This window comes from Pistacia vera, unplaced genomic scaffold, assembly GCF_008641045.1.
Source record: "Pistacia vera cultivar Batoury unplaced genomic scaffold, PisVer_v2 Contig430, whole genome shotgun sequence".
In the NCBI taxonomy this organism is placed as follows: Eukaryota; Viridiplantae; Streptophyta; class Magnoliopsida; order Sapindales; family Anacardiaceae; genus Pistacia; species Pistacia vera.
In genome coordinates this window covers 1,438,952-1,454,059 of record NW_022196258.1, presented here as the reverse complement: position 1 = coordinate 1,454,059, position 15,108 = coordinate 1,438,952, and the positions used below count along the sequence as shown (strand labels likewise).

General features: G+C 35.6%; 4 protein-coding genes and 1 pseudogene across 4 annotated transcripts; 3 read left to right on the top strand and 2 right to left on the bottom strand.

Annotated features, from left to right (window-relative positions):
* Positions 1–328: 328 nt before the first annotated feature.
* On the bottom strand, positions 329–2,286 carry LOC116143408 (kinetochore protein SPC24 homolog). The gene is made up of 5 exons (XM_031428857.1): positions 1,903–2,286; positions 1,207–1,348; positions 1,009–1,110; positions 621–694; positions 329–513 (listed from the first exon to the last, which is right to left on the bottom strand). The coding sequence occupies exons 1-5, from the start codon at positions 2,078–2,080 to the stop codon at positions 407–409; spliced, it is 603 nt and encodes a 200-aa protein (XP_031284717.1). The 5' UTR covers positions 2,081–2,286; the 3' UTR covers positions 329–406.
* Positions 2,287–4,897: 2,611 nt separating this feature from the next.
* On the top strand, positions 4,898–6,488 carry LOC116143482 (annotated as a pseudogene).
* Positions 6,489–8,223: 1,735 nt separating this feature from the next.
* On the top strand, positions 8,224–9,601 carry LOC116143401 (gamma-interferon-responsive lysosomal thiol protein-like). Its single transcript, XM_031428848.1, has 5 exons — positions 8,224–8,515; positions 8,624–8,686; positions 8,767–8,913; positions 9,005–9,097; positions 9,191–9,601. The coding sequence occupies exons 1-5, from the start codon at positions 8,225–8,227 to the stop codon at positions 9,362–9,364; spliced, it is 768 nt and encodes a 255-aa protein (XP_031284708.1). The 5' UTR covers position 8,224; the 3' UTR covers positions 9,365–9,601.
* Positions 9,602–11,211: 1,610 nt separating this feature from the next.
* LOC116143546 (gamma-interferon-responsive lysosomal thiol protein-like) lies at positions 11,212–12,538 on the top strand. The gene is made up of 4 exons (XM_031428997.1): positions 11,212–11,526; positions 11,615–11,677; positions 11,767–12,006; positions 12,092–12,538. Exons 1-4 carry the CDS (start codon positions 11,242–11,244, stop codon positions 12,254–12,256), a joined length of 753 nt encoding a protein of 250 aa, XP_031284857.1. The 5' UTR covers positions 11,212–11,241; the 3' UTR covers positions 12,257–12,538.
* Positions 12,539–12,914: 376 nt separating this feature from the next.
* Positions 12,915–14,984, bottom strand: LOC116143547 (kinetochore protein SPC24 homolog). The gene is made up of 5 exons (XM_031428998.1): positions 14,489–14,984; positions 13,793–13,934; positions 13,595–13,696; positions 13,207–13,280; positions 12,915–13,099 (listed from the first exon to the last, which is right to left on the bottom strand). The coding sequence occupies exons 1-5, from the start codon at positions 14,664–14,666 to the stop codon at positions 12,993–12,995; spliced, it is 603 nt and encodes a 200-aa protein (XP_031284858.1). The 5' UTR covers positions 14,667–14,984; the 3' UTR covers positions 12,915–12,992.
* Between the last annotated feature and the right edge of the window lie 124 nt (positions 14,985–15,108).

Below are 15,108 nucleotides of genomic sequence, written 5' to 3'. Positions count from 1 at the left end.
CATAAACCTCCTGCACAACCACAAAATAAGAAGGGGCCAAGAGAACGGTGGTCGATATATTGACATTAATACGAGCAATAACTGCAGTTTTAAGTATACTACCAATGCCTCAATGTCATCCTTTTTTCAACTTAGTTGATTATGCACTAATGTTCTCTAAAAATATACACAGAAAACAAATTTTTGTAAACTATTATGTTATTTAATACATTAAGAGGCCAGATGCCTGCCTGCATATACCGTTGACCAGAAACCCACATTTTCAAAATGGAAAATAATGCTCTACAATGAGTTACAGCTTCAAAAATGCAAAGGAAAAGATACAAAATACAAGAAAGGGCACAAGAAAGCATTATCACACAATGGATGACATCTGTCTTATGAAGGGAAGAATGTCAAATATCTATCACAAATTTATTGTCTTCCAAATGTTATCACACGTATCATATGTTGTCTGCTTCGCCGGGTCGTATTTAAACTTCTTAATCACATTTTTATCCCTGTCCACTATATCTGATATATTATGAGTTAAGGTTTAACCAAATACCATCGCAATAAACATCCTCGTATCTGAAACTAACCAAAGAGAATAATATTATAAAAGAAGGAATAGAGGATACAGCCTGAAATTTTAGATTGATCATCCAAGTTTGGGATAATGTTTGTGACTGATGCATACATTGATAGCTTCATCCTACAAGATCAAAGAAAATTTTATTAGTCTTATTCAAAGAATTAGAAAATGGCAATCAACCCAACAAAAGATGATTCAAGAGAGTCTACTTTCATGGATGCTACAGAGTTGAAGTATTAACCATCACTAGTAAATTTTGCTCTCAAAAGAAATGAAACTTACAGGGTTTAAATTGTTCAAACACAATCTAACATCAATCAATAAATAATTCAAGTATAAACATAAATGAGCACGATACACAAACAAGAATGTCAGGGGAAATGATAAAAGAAATACTACAAATGCAAACATTATGATGCTGTCTGTTCACTTACTGTGCCCTAAGCTCGCCTTGCTCAGATTTTTTGCAGGCTCGCTTTTGTTCTTCAATTACAATCCTCTGACGTTCTAAATCCTTAATCTCATTGGAGATAGCTGTGTTGATAAAAATGACAGATAAATAACTAATCAGTTACATTCATATACAAAATAACTGTCCCAAAGCATTGAATTAAAATCAACTATATACTTATCTAAGTTCCTCCTGGAGTACACGTTCTTTTTCAAGCTCCTCTTCCAGCTCATTCTGAAGATGGCCCACTTCAGCTTCAGCAGCAACTTCAGATTTTGCCCGCTCTGTTTTCTGCTTGCAAACTTCAATCTTTTTTTCATAATCTGCTTCACAAAAAGAATTTGTCAACAGCATGTTAATTATATAAATAAAATTTACCAAACAGATAACCGATACCAGGTTCACACATTATCCAACTCCAAAACCTGGACCATTTGATGCACCATCACTTTTCTAGTCATTGTGGTAGTAGTAAATTTGCAAGCACTCAATAGATTCTCAACAGTCTTAAGAGATAAGGTTCTGAATTATCAAGAATCTTTTACAAGTCACGAAAAAGACTTGGAAAAAAGGTGTTTACTATAAGCCATGAGTTACAAAAGATAAATTCCCTAACATCTCAAAAACAACAAGATTTGAAATTTCTTTTCTTAGAATTAAAGAAATCAGCGACCAGCATTTGTTTGCCTGCCACCTGTACCCACGAGTGGGTACTCTATCAATTCACTTTCTATGGCTACAACGAAGAGACAATATAAAGGATAATACTTCTAATCTATTTCGGGGAAAACAACAAAATTCTTGCTAAAGGAACACTAAAATCTCAATCTGAATGATAAAAATAACAGAGAAAACGCAAATAGCTATTAAAATATACCTTGAATGGAGTTGATAACCGAGTTGAAATCAGCTTCACAGGAGGAGTGAAGGGACTTGGAGTGATCCAAACACTGAGTCAAGCCGTTAAGGTCCTTTTTGTCCTTCAATACCTCCACCAGATCGTTGCTATAAGAAATTAGCTTCTCCACGTCGATCTTTCTGGGCATGTCCCCCATCTTAAGGCAGCACTAATCGTTCAGTCTGATTTTCTAGGGTTTTCCTGGTTCTTCCTTTGTCAGAATTGAACCAGGAAAATAATTAGAAAATAAAAAAGGAAAGAGCTTTGACGACTTCTCTAATTCAAAGCAAAGCGTAAAACGTAGATGTAAACGTGTGACTTTGATTTGAGAGATCTATTGAACTGTTCACTGTCCGGGATGAGAACCACAGCCACTGAGAGGGAAAATGTTGAAGTTTTGATCCATTTTGAAAGAAAGGAGAAATCGTGTTTTCAATGAAAAAGAGTGAATGCTACCTGAATACTATTCAGGCGTGTGCCGTCAATGTCTGGCCTGCGGTAAGACCTTGCTTTTTCCAGTATGCTTCTCCAATGGTGGCACTTAATCTTTATCATTTATTTGTTATATATGATGCAGGAAAAACACTTCAAATTTACCATGCATTGAAAGTCAAGACTTATCGTTTCTAGCCTCCGAGGCAGTGTGGAGAGGATGTAGTGATGATCTGGAGCTGAGTCAAGATCCCATTGACCATTGCTACCGAAGCGGAGAAGGAAAAAAGGTTTATTCATTCATTCATTCTTCTCCTCCAGCCAAAGAAATCCCAATTTGTTCATGTTCTGATAATACTTACTGCAACTTGAACTGCAGCTTATACTGAGGAATGGTGAAGAACGGAACAACTTGTTCCAAAAAGAGATTTATACCATGGGTGACTGTAAATGATCGACCACTTCAAGAAGTTAGTCTCCAGATAGCAACCTTTCTCTACACTCAACACACCCAGAATAATTTTTTTTAGTCATTCAGCTAATTCTATCTTGTATATGCAGGATTACCGAAATACAAGTTATGTTTGTAAAGCTCAGAGGAAAAGACCCTACGCCTGTAGACATACTGGCAAAAGTCAACTTTAAACGAAACATTAACCGGTGAAGTTAGCTATGAAGAAGAAGAAAAAGTTACAGGCTCATCAGGATGAAGATGGAACGTCCATAACCACAAGTTCTTATATGGTTCTGCTTATACATTATCGCTGGCTGGTCCAATAATTTATATAATAATGGCTGGCTAATGTATTCGGTATCCGAATTCTTCTGGATAATAATGATAATAGTTAGGAGTTATAAAGAATCAAGTCTGGTTTTGTTGTATTTACAGAATCAGAGTCCTGCCAATTTTCTTTTTGATGAAACAAACTTCTTTATTAAAGCAATGCAAGGTCAAAATCTAAAGCTCAACAGAAGCTCTCACTGTTAGCTTCATTTAATTTAATCAAAAGTAAAGATAATGGAGTTGTTGAAAGGTAGTTAGTTATGGCGCACCCTGCTTATTAAAAACAAATGAAGTCGTCCAATAGAAAGATTTTCGTTTGAATATACCAGGATTCTTATTCAAACTTTAAAAACAAATCACATTTGTACCTTTAAACCTCTTTACAATGTCCAAATCATCCTTCTCAAGAATAAAAATCTTACAGTGAATGTGTTACAATGCATAATCAAGTCTTTTTAATGATCTTGGGTCATAATAAGCCGATAATTGTATATATAATAAAGATTGATCACAACTTAATCTCATAATCTCAATGTAACAGTTCGTAATTAATCAATTTTAATTGGTCAGTTAGGAAAATTCATAGAAATTAATTACGAACTTTACGTCAAAATTATAGGAGAAAGTTTGTGAGATTGAGTTATAAGTATAAAATATACTGTTAAATAATGAAGTTTGTGACGTGTTAAAGCCAAGTAAAACGCTGCCGTTTTGCTCATTAAACTCAAGTTGACTTAGCCTATCGATAAGCAGATCCGACGGCTTCAGTTCTCAATGATCAACGATATAAAAGAGGCTATTTCTTTAGTTTTGCACAGGTTTCGTTTGGTTTCTCTGTAAAAACACGATATGACCTCGGTTAGGGTTTGTCACTCAATGGTTCTTTCTGTGTGAATCTGTCTAGAGTCTTGATTGAGGTTGGGAGTTTCTTCAAGGGTAGTGAGCACTCTAGTGGTTGTACAGGTTTACGGTATAAAGGGAGAGAGGTGAGTGATTGATTGTGTTTTGGCAGAGAGTTGGTTTGATTGTAATCTGTATTATTTAAGTGATTAATATATAGCGAGTATTATATTCTAAAGTTCAACGGAATGTAATTTGTTTTATATTGAACAACCAATCATGATATATCGTTGTGTGTTGCTTGATTCTTTGCTGTTTGATTTGATCTGTATTGGTGTTTAGATTTACTGACTAGGCTTAGTTTACAACATACATTGTATGACACGTACCAATGTTTAATAGGTTCACCGACAGAGTTAGAGATAAGGCAGGCATTAATGTCCAATCAATCTAATCAATTAAACTAACAACATAGAGATTGATGTCTGCAGTTTAACATATATGTAATTCTGAATGAGAAATGTATGCTTTAGTTCATATATAAAATGTTTTTACTCTTTTTAAAATACACTTAAAGCTTTAGTTGCACCACTGATACATGACATTAAACTACTTGGAGGAGTCAGAATTTAAATATCTTTTTAACTCTCCAACCAGAAAAGTTGCAAGAAAAGATGGGAAAGTGTTATTATAAAAGACCAACCAGAATGTATACTACATCGGATCCATTCATTCTTCTTTAAAAAGAGTAAAACGTGAAAGGGGTCGAGGGTGAAATCTGAAATCCTGGAGCTTTACTTGTTTCAAATATTAAAATGTAGGGACGTATTGTAATGTAAATGGAACATCTCAGTGAGTAATTCTGCAAGAGCTATAAATGCTCCACCAAAGGTAGACATTCATGTACTAGCCTCAGAAATGGGTACTGTCATTTACTTTCCTTCTTTGTTTTCAGTACCCTTCTGTTCTGGTTCATATCTTCTTCTCATACCTTAGCGGATGCCGCTGCTGCTGCTAAATTTACATCTCAGAAAGTTACTCTTCTCTGTATTAGAGAGTTTGTGCCCATATTGTGCTAATTTCATAGTAATAAACTAGTGAATGTTTTCAATACTGATCTTACACTATGTCAACCTCAAAGGGTTCCATGGGGCAACGCTAAAATCCAAGGAACTAACCACCCATCACTTGCAGGTGAGATTTCCATCCATTATGTTCAAGATTTGGCATATTCAATGTCCCGATTTTCTCTAACTAATCCTTTATATCCTTTTTCGCAGCACGGCGAAAATGAATGCTACCTCAATACATACACGCTTGTGCCATCGATGCCTGGCCTGTGGTAAGAATAAGAAACTAGTCTATATAAAACTTGGAAATGTAGAGGGATTTCACTTGATCTTTATTGTTTACTGGTTTATGATGCAGGGGAAACATTTCAAATTTATCCTTGCCTTGAAACTCAAGCCCCTAAGATTCAAGACACTGAAGCAGTGTGGAGACAATGTTCTGATGATCTGGGGCTGAGTCAGGAACCCATTGATGATTGCTATAACAGTGGAAGAGGAAAACAGCTTATACTGGAGTATGCTGATGAAACAGATGCACGCATCCACAGCATAAATTTTACCATGGGTGGTCGTAATGGTCGTGCACTCGAAGGCGTTAGTCCCTAAACTGCCTCTCTTTCTCTCTTTTTTTTCCAGATTCACACACAACTGATTTCTGTTTTCTTTATTTGGGTGCGCAGGATTATGAAAATTATGCAGCCTGTCTGCAAAGCATACAAAGGCAATACTGTACCGCACGCCTGCAGCTCATATTCGCAAATGTTAACTGTGAAGGAGAAATCAAACAATTCAGGCTGCTATGCAGAAGCAAAGAAAGTTCCAAAGATGGAACCACCGGCATAATTTAATGATTCTTCCTCTAGTTCTACATCGCCTTTGCTTGGTCTACACTGGCTGATCTAGTGATAATATTATACAATAGTTCATGGCCTCTCAATGGATAGTATTATATTTTGTATTGTGATGAAATACCACTATATTCTTCTGGATAATAATTATGTATTATGAAGCATTAGGTGATGTAACAATGGCTACTGCTTTCTGTGAAGATCTGAAAGTAGTTTGTTTTTGTTGTATTATTAGTATGAAACTCCGCCTCATGATTATGTACCATGGCTGACCGTTAATGACAAACACGTTGAAGTAACTCTCCAACCTCTCTTTCTTTCTCTCATTCACCCACTCATTCACTCTCTCATTATCTACAACTTTCTTGGTGCAGTATCTTCAGTATTTTTTAGTTTATATCTGTAAAGCTTACAAAGGCAGTCAAGTTCCAGAGTTTTGCAAATCACTGCCACCAGTCAAGGCCAAAGCTACTGAGAATGCAATTTCAAGCACTCCTGTCTGCTATGCTAAGGAAGCAAGCCATTTCTAAGCCATGAATGGACTTATTGGAAGAAGTTAAAGCTTCTTCCTTTGTTGGCTGGTTCATCACTGTTAGCATGTAAGTAGAATAATTGACCTAGTTGGTTATCAGTGTTTAGGTTGTTTTTAACTCTAAATTTGGAAAGAGCAGAAGTGAAATCATGTGTTTCTATCGGAATCAATGAAAAGTTACTTCTATTTAGATAAGTCTTTTATATTTTTTGTATTATGGATGACATTACACGACGTTCCTTCTCCAGTGAATTTGAAACTCTCTATGACCAAGATTTACACAAAACTCATTATGATCATAAAAACCTGTAGGAAATTAGTTAGCTAAGATCCGTTAGAATTGATGACCAAATTATAACATCTGGTCATGGAACCACACTGCTTTCATTCAACTATGTTTGAATCAAGGAATTATCGCTTTGGCGACGTTTGCATCATTTCATGTGCTTTAGTAAAGTTTAAACTGTCCTGAAATCACTTCTTCCATCAATACATTCAAAGTTTGACCCAAGTTTGTAGAAAGCTTCAAAATTTTCTGTTGAATACATAATGGAGCAAATGAAAAGAAATGTACAAAGTGTCATCCTGTTCTACATGGATGTATCTAGAAGCTGCTACTCATGGGTTTCAAGACCTTCCTGGTTGAAAATAATGAGCGTCAATAAGACTACAAGTTTAAAGGCAAAGGCAACATATCAGCAGAGGAACTGTTTCTCATTGTTTTCGAAACAACATTTAATGTAATTGTTAAAGCAAGTGATGTCTTTCTGGAAATACGAGGAAAGCGATTTGAAGGCTTCGCGATTTGAAGCTTGCGATCAAATGTGCAAGATGAGAAGGATGCAAACTAAAGTAGATGTGATCATGAGCATGCGACCAGAAGGTAATACGATCTGGAAGCAATATAGGAAAGTGTCCATGCGACCATATAAGCATGCGATCAAAAGCATTATGTGACCTGCCTGAAAGAGGTCATTGATTCAGAGCCGATCTAAATGCTGTCAGGTCAAATAACCGAAGTGGTTTAGCTGATTTTTAGAAATGATAAGACTGACAGTTTTTGAAGTAGTTAAGAATGTATGGCTCTGTAATAGTATCTTGCAAATATCCTTGCAGTTTAGGTTAACATTTAATATGTTGCAGAGTTAGTATGTCCATGATGTATATAAGGCTTGTTTAAAGTTAATGAAAAGGAGATAAGTTGACATAAGAATAAGTGAGTTAAACTTAGACAAAACAGGAAAAATTTATCTCCGCAAAATAAGTGCGTTCTTTCCTTTGCATTCTCCAGCTTGTAAACCCAACAGTAATTTGCTCTAAAAATTTTATCATCATCTTGCAAAACTGTGGTTCAGAAACTTATCCAACCACAAACAAGTGCTGGTAGTTGTAATGAGTCCTTTATCTGAACTCCTCATGCTTGTTTAATCCTGTTCCGGATCCCTGGAATATTACCATCAAATCTTTTGCAAATTCTTTGACTTACCTATGGCAAATAGGTTTTTAATTATTCTATAAAGAAGAAATCATGTCAACTAGGAAAGTAGAAAAGGTTTTATTTATACAAGACCCACCAGAATGTATATCCCACATCTAATTCATCATTTTTCTTCTGTAAACAGATTAAAATGTGAAGGGGAGTTGGGGTTTGGAAACAGGTTCACTTGTTTCAATTATTAAATCATAAGGACATTATAGGTAACATATTGAAGAAGAAGAACTCATTGAGTAGTTGCAAGAGCTATAAATGCCCCACCCCAACTGTGAGAAATTTCATAGTACTAAGCTCTCAGAAATGGCGGATTTCGTCTCCTTTTTGGTTCTCAGTACCCTGCTGTGTTTATTCATCTCTCAATCTCATTCCATGGCAGATAATGAAGTTGCTGAGTATCAAAATCCTCCCAAACCTAAGAAAGTTACTCTTTCTTTATATTATGAAAGTCTCAATCGAAACTGCCGCAATTTCATTGTAAATAAATTGGGGGAAATGTTTGATACTGATCTTCACAAAATTGTCAGCCTCAGGATGGTTCCCTGGGGCAACGCTCGAAAATTAAGAATATTTAACGAAACCATCATTTGTCAGGTCCCATTTTATCTTCATAAGTTTGAAGATTTGGCACTTAATAAATGTAAATTTTCCTCTGCTGGGCACATAATAATACATTGATCTTTTTCATTCTTCTTTTTGCAGAACGGCCCAAGTGAATGCTACCTGAATACTATTCAGGCGTGTGCCGTCAATGTCTGGCCTGCGGTAAGACCTTGCTTTTTCCAGTATGCTCTCTCCAATGGTGGCACTTAATCTTTATCATTTATTTGTTATATATGATGCAGGAAAAACACTTCAAATTTATCCATTGCATTGAAAGTCAAGACTTATCGTTTCTAGCCTCCGAGGCAGTGTGGAGAGGATGTAGTGATGATCTGGAGCTGAGTCAAGATCCCATTGACCATTGCTACCGAAGCGGAGAAGGAAAAAAGGTTTATTTCATTCATTCATCTTCTTCCCTCCAGCCAAAGAAATCCCAATTTGTTCATGTTCTGATAATACTTACTGCAACTTGAACTGCAGCTTATACTGAGGAATGGTGAAGAAACGGAACAACTTGTTCCGAAAAAGAGATTTATACCATGGGTGACTGTAAATGATCGACCACTTCAAGAAGTTAGTCTCCAGATAGCAACCTTTCTCTATCACTCAAACACACCCAGAATAATTTTTTTTAGTCATTCAGCTAATTCTATCTTGTATATGCAGGATTACCGAAACTATACAAGTTATGTTTGTAAAGCTTACAGAGGGAAAAGACCCTACGCCTGTAGATCATACTGGCAAAAGTCAACTGTAAACGAAACATTAACCGGTGAAGTTAGCTATGAAGAAGAAGAAAAAGTTACAGGCTCATCAGAGATGAAGATGGAACGTCCATAACCACAAGTTCTTATATGGTTCTGCTTATACATTATCGCTGGCTGGTCCAATAATTTATATAATAATGGCTGGCTAATGTATTCGGTATCCGAATTCTTCTGGATAATAATGATAATAGTTATGGAGTTATAAAGAATCAAGTCTGGTTTTGTTTTGTATTTACAGAATCAGAGTCCTGCCAAATTTTCTTTTTGATGAAACAAACTTCTTTATTAAAGCAATGCAAGGTCAAAATCTAAAGCCTCAACAGAAGCTCTCACTGTTAGCTTCATTTAATTTAATCAAAAGTAAAGATAATGGAGTTGTTGAAAGGTAGTTAGTTATGGCGCTACCCTGCTTATTAAAAACAAATGAAGTCGTCCAAATAGAAAGATTTTCGTTTGAATATACCAGGATTCTTATTCAAACCTTTAAAAACAAATCAACATTTGTACCTTTAAACCTCTTTACATATGCTCAAATCATCCTTCTCAAGAATAAAAATCTTACAGTGAATGTGTTACAATGCATAATCAAGATCTTTTTAATGATCTTGGGTCATAATAAGCCGATAATTGTATATATAATAAAGATTGACTCACAACTTAATCTCATAATCTCAATGTAACAGTTCGTAATTAATCAATTTGTAATTGGTCAGTTAGGAAAATTCATTAGAAATTAATTACGAACTGTTACGTCAAAATTATAGGAGAAAGTTTGTGAGATTGAGTTATAAGTATAAATATATACTGTTAAATAATGAAGTTTGTGACGTCGTTTAAAGCCAAGTAAAACGCTGCCGTTTTGCTCATTAAACTCAAGTTGATCTTAGCCTATCGATTAAGCAAGATCCGACGGCTTCAGTTCACTCAATGATCAACGATATAAAAGAGGCTATTTCTTTTAGTTTTGCCACAGTTAGTTTTCGTTTTGGTTTCTCTGTAAAAACACGATAATGACCTCGGTTAGGGTTTGTCACTCAATTGGTTCTTTTCTGTGTGAATCTGTCTAGAGTCTTGATTGAGGATTGGGAGTTTCTTCAAGGGTAGTGAGCACTCTAGTGGTTGTACAGGTTTACGGGTATAAAGGGCAGAGAGGTGAGTGATTGATTGTGTTATTGGCAGAGAGTGTGGTTTGATTGTAATCTGTATTATTTGAAGTGATTAATCATAATATAGCGAGTTTTATATTCTAAAGTTCAACGTGAATGTAATTTGTTTTATATTGAACAAACCAATCATGATATATCGTTATGTGTTGCTTGATTCTTTTGCTGTTTGATTTGATCTGGGTATTGGTGTTTAGATTTCACTGACTAGGCTTAGTTTACAGCACATACATTTGTATGACACGTACTCATTGTTTAATAGGTTCACCGACAGAGTTAGAGATAAGGCAGGCAGTTAATGTCCAATCAAATCTAATCAATTAAACTAACAACATAGAGATTGATGTCTGCAGTTTAACATATACTGTAATTCTGAATGAGAAATGTATGCTTTAGTTCATATATAAAATGTTTTTACTCTTTTTAAAATACACTTAAAGCTTTAGTTGCACACTGACATGACATTAAACTACTTGGAGAGTCAGAATTTAAATATCTTTTTAACTCTCCAACCAGAAAAGTTGCAAGAAAAGATGGGAAAGTGTTATTATAAAAGACCAACCAGAATGTATACTACATCGGATCCATTCATTTCTTCTTTAAAAAGAGTAAAACGTGAAAGGGGGGTGGAGGGTGAAGTCTGAAATCCTGGAGCTTTACTTGTTTCAAATATTAAAATGTAGGGACAGTATTAGTAATGTAAATGGAACATCTCAGTGAGTAGTTCTGAAAGAGCTATAAATGCTCCACCAAAAGGTGAGACATTCAATGTACTAAGCCCTCAGAAATGGGTACTCGTCATTTACTTTCCTTCTTTGTTTTCAGTACCCTTCTGTTCTGGTTCATATCTTCTTCTCATACCTTAGCGGATGCCGCTGCTGCTGCTAAATTTACATCTCAGAAAGTTACTCTTTCTCTGTATTATGAGAGTTTGTGCCCATATTGTGCTAATTTCATAGTAAATAAACTAGTGAATGTTTTCAATACTGATCTTTACACTATTGTCAACCTCAAGATGGTTCCATGGGGCAACGCTAAAATCCAAGGAACTAACCACACCATCACTTGCCAGGTGAGATTTCCATCTTCATTATGTTCAAGATTTGGCATATTCAATGTCCCGATTTTCTCTAACTAATCCTTTATATCCTTTTTCGCAGCACGGCGAAAATGAATGCTACCTCAATACTATACACGCTTGTGCCATCGATGCCTGGCCTGTGGTAAGAATAAGAAACTAGTCTATATAAAACTTGGAAATTGTAGATGGGAATTTCACTTGATCTTTATTGTTTACTGGTTTATGATGCAGGGGAAACATTTCAAATTTATCCATTGCCTTGAAACTCAAGCCCCTAAGATTCAAGACACTGAAGCAGTGTGGAGACAATGTTCTGATGATCTGGGGCTGAGTCAGGAACCCATTGATGATTGCTATAACAGTGGAAGAGGAAAACAGCTTATACTGGAGTATGCTGATGAAACAGATGCACTGCATCCACAGCATAAATTTGTACCATGGGTGGTCGTAAATGGTCGTGCACTCGAAGGCGTTAGTCCCTAAACTGCCTCTCTTTCTCTCTTTTTCTCAGATTCACACACACAATGATTTCTGTTTTCTTTATTTGGGTGCGCAGGATTATGAAAATTATGCAGCCTATGTCTGCAAAGCATACAAAGGCAATAATGTACCGCACGCCTGCAGCTCATATTCGCAAATGTCAACTGTGAAGGAGACATCAAACAATTCAGGCTGCTATGCAGAAGCAAAGAAAGTTCCAAAGATGGAACCACCGGCATAATTTATATGATTCTTCCTCTAGTTCTACATCGCCTTTTGCTTGGTCTACCATGGCTGATCTAGTGATAATATTATACAATAGTTCATGGCCTCTCAATGGATAGTATTATATTTTGTATTGTGACTGAAATACCACTATATTCTTCTGGATAATAATTATGTATCATTATGAAGCATTAGGTGATGTAACAATGGCTACTGCTTTCTGTGGAGATCTGAAAGTAGTCTGTTTTTGTTGTATTATTAGTTCTCACTATTGATAGGTGTTTTTTTTTAGTTGAGTTAGCCCTGAATCTCGTCTTTAATAGTACAATTTTTTTTACTTTTTTTCCATAAACCTCCTGCACAACCACAAAATAAGAAGGGGCCAAGAGAACGGTGGTCGATATATTGACATTAATACGAGCAATAACTGCAGTTTTAAGTATACTACCAATGCCTCAATGTCATCCTTTTTTCAACTTAGTTGATTATGCACTAATGTTCTCTAAAAATATACACAGAAAACAAATTTTTGTAAACTATTATGTTATTTAATACATTAAGAGGCCAGATGCCTGCCTGCATATACCGTTGACCAGAAACCCACATTTTCAAAATGGAAAATAATGCTCTACAATGAGTTACAGCTTCAAAAATGCAAAGGAAAAGATACAAAATACAAGAAAGGGCACAAGAAAGCATTATCACACAATGGATGACATCTGTCTTATGAAGGGAAGAATGTCAAATATCTATCACAAATTTATTGTCTTCCAAATGTTATCACACGTATCATATGTTGTCTGCTTCGCCGGGTCGTATTTAAACTTCTTAATCACATTTTTATCCCTGTCCACTATATCTGATATATTATGAGTTAAGGTTTAACCAAATACCATCGCAATAAACATCCTCGTATCTGAAACTAACCAAAGAGAATAATATTATAAAAGAAGGAATAGAGGATACAGCCTGAAATTTTAGATTGATCATCCAAGTTTGGGATAATGTTTGTGACTGATGCATACATTGATAGCTTCATCCTACAAGATCAAAGAAAATTTTATTAGTCTTATTCAAAGAATTAGAAAATGGCAATCAACCCAACAAAAGATGATTCAAGAGAGTCTACTTTCATGGATGCTACAGAGTTGAAGTATTAACCATCACTAGTAAATTTTGCTCTCAAAAGAAATGAAACTTACAGGGTTTAAATTGTTCAAACACAATCTAACATCAATCAATAAATAATTCAAGTATAAACATAAATGAGCACGATACACAAACAAGAATGTCAGGGGAAATGATAAAAGAAATACTACAAATGCAAACATTATGATGCTGTCTGTTCACTTACTGTGCCCTAAGCTCGCCTTGCTCAGATTTTTTGCAGGCTCGCTTTTGTTCTTCAATTACAATCCTCTGACGTTCTAAATCCTTAATCTCATTGGAGATAGCTGTGTTGATAAAAATGACAGATAAATAACTAATCAGTTACATTCATATACAAAATAACTGTCCCAAAGCATTGAATTAAAATCAACTATATACTTATCTAAGTTCCTCCTGGAGTACACGTTCTTTTTCAAGCTCCTCTTCCAGCTCATTCTGAAGATGGCCCACTTCAGCTTCAGCAGCAACTTCAGATTTTGCCCGCTCTGTTTTCTGCTTGCAAACTTCAATCTTTTTTTCATAATCTGCTTCACAAAAAGAATTTGTCAACAGCATGTTAATTATATAAATAAAATTTACCAAACAGATAACCGATACCAGGTTCACACATTATCCAACTCCAAAACCTGGACCATTTGATGCACCATCACTTTTCTAGTCATTGTGGTAGTAGTAAATTTGCAAGCACTCAATAGATTCTCAACAGTCTTAAGAGATAAGGTTCTGAATTATCAAGAATCTTTTACAAGTCACGAAAAAGACTTGGAAAAAAGGTGTTTACTATAAGCCATGAGTTACAAAAGATAAATTCCCTAACATCTCAAAAACAACAAGATTTGAAATTTCTTTTCTTAGAATTAAAGAAATCAGCGACCAGCATTTGTTTGCCTGCCACCTGTACCCACGAGTGGGTACTCTATCAATTCACTTTCTATGGCTACAACGAAGAGACAATATAAAGGATAATACTTCTAATCTATTTCGGGGAAAACAACAAAATTCTTGCTAAAGGAACACTAAAATCTCAATCTGAATGATAAAAATAACAGAGAAAACGCAAATAGGTATTAAAATATACCTTGAATGGAGTTGAGAACCGAGTTGAAATCAGCTTCACAGGAGGAGTGAAGGGACTTGGAGTGATCCAAACACTGAGTCAAGCCATTAAGGTCCTTTTTGTCCTTCAATACCTCCACCAGATCGTTGCTATAAGAAATTAGCTTCTCCACGTCGATCTTTCTGGGCATGTCCCCCATTTGAAGGCAGCACTAATGGTTCAGTCCGATTTTCTAGGGTTTTCCTGGTGCTTCTTTTGTCAGAATTGAACCAGGAAAATAACTAGAAAATAAAAAAGGAAAGAGCTTTGAAGACTTCTCTAATTCAAAGCAAAGCGTAAAACGTAGATGTAAATGTGTGACTTTGATTTGAGAGATCTATTGAACTGTTCACTGTTCGGGATGAGAACCACGGCCACTGAGAGGGAAAATGTTGAAGTTTTGATCCATTTTGAAAGAAAGGAGAAATCGTGTTTTCAATGAAAAAGATAGGGGTTGTGGTGGGAGAAAATTTCGCTGCCCGGTCCCCCCAGTATGCATTTAAGAAAATGGCCTCGAAACTGTTCATCAAATATTTTATAATTTAGAGAAGATGACGTGGCATAGTTAGGATTAATTAAACACGTAAAATGGGTTAAAATAA

Bases quoted from the DNA above. Each gene is read 5' to 3' on its own strand.
- LOC116143546 (XM_031428997.1), top strand. From the start codon at position 11,242: ATGGGTACTCGTCATTTACTTTCCTTCTTTGTTTTCAGTACCCTTCTG. The intron at 11,678-11,766 runs GTAAGAATAAGA...TTTATGATGCAG, and splicing joins CCATCGATGCCTGGCCTGTG to GGGAAACATTTCAAATTTAT. The intron at 12,007-12,091 runs GTTAGTCCCTAA...TTGGGTGCGCAG, and splicing joins ATGGTCGTGCACTCGAAGGC to GATTATGAAAATTATGCAGC.
- LOC116143408 (XM_031428857.1), bottom strand. From the start codon at position 2,080: ATGGGGGACATGCCCAGAAAGATCGACGTGGAGAAGCTAATTTCTTAT. The intron at 1,111-1,206 runs ATAAGTATATAG...TTTTATCAACAC, and splicing joins GTACTCCAGGAGGAACTTAG to AGCTATCTCCAATGAGATTA. The intron at 514-620 runs GTATCCTCTATT...ATAATATATCAG, and splicing joins TCAATCTAAAATTTCAGGCT to ATATAGTGGACAGGGATAAA.
- LOC116143547 (XM_031428998.1), bottom strand. From the start codon at position 14,666: ATGGGGGACATGCCCAGAAAGATCGACGTGGAGAAGCTAATTTCTTAT. The intron at 13,697-13,792 runs ATAAGTATATAG...TTTTATCAACAC, and splicing joins GTACTCCAGGAGGAACTTAG to AGCTATCTCCAATGAGATTA. The intron at 13,281-13,594 runs GTAAGTGAACAG...TTGATCTTGTAG, and splicing joins CAAGGCGAGCTTAGGGCACA to GATGAAGCTATCAATGTATG.
- LOC116143401 (XM_031428848.1), top strand. From the start codon at position 8,225: ATGGCGGATTTCGTCTCCTTTTTGGTTCTCAGTACCCTGCTGTGTTTA. The intron at 8,516-8,623 runs GTCCCATTTTAT...TTCTTTTTGCAG, and splicing joins ACGAAACCATCATTTGTCAG to AACGGCCCAAGTGAATGCTA. The intron at 8,914-9,004 runs GTTTATTTCATT...CTTGAACTGCAG, and splicing joins GAAGCGGAGAAGGAAAAAAG to CTTATACTGAGGAATGGTGA.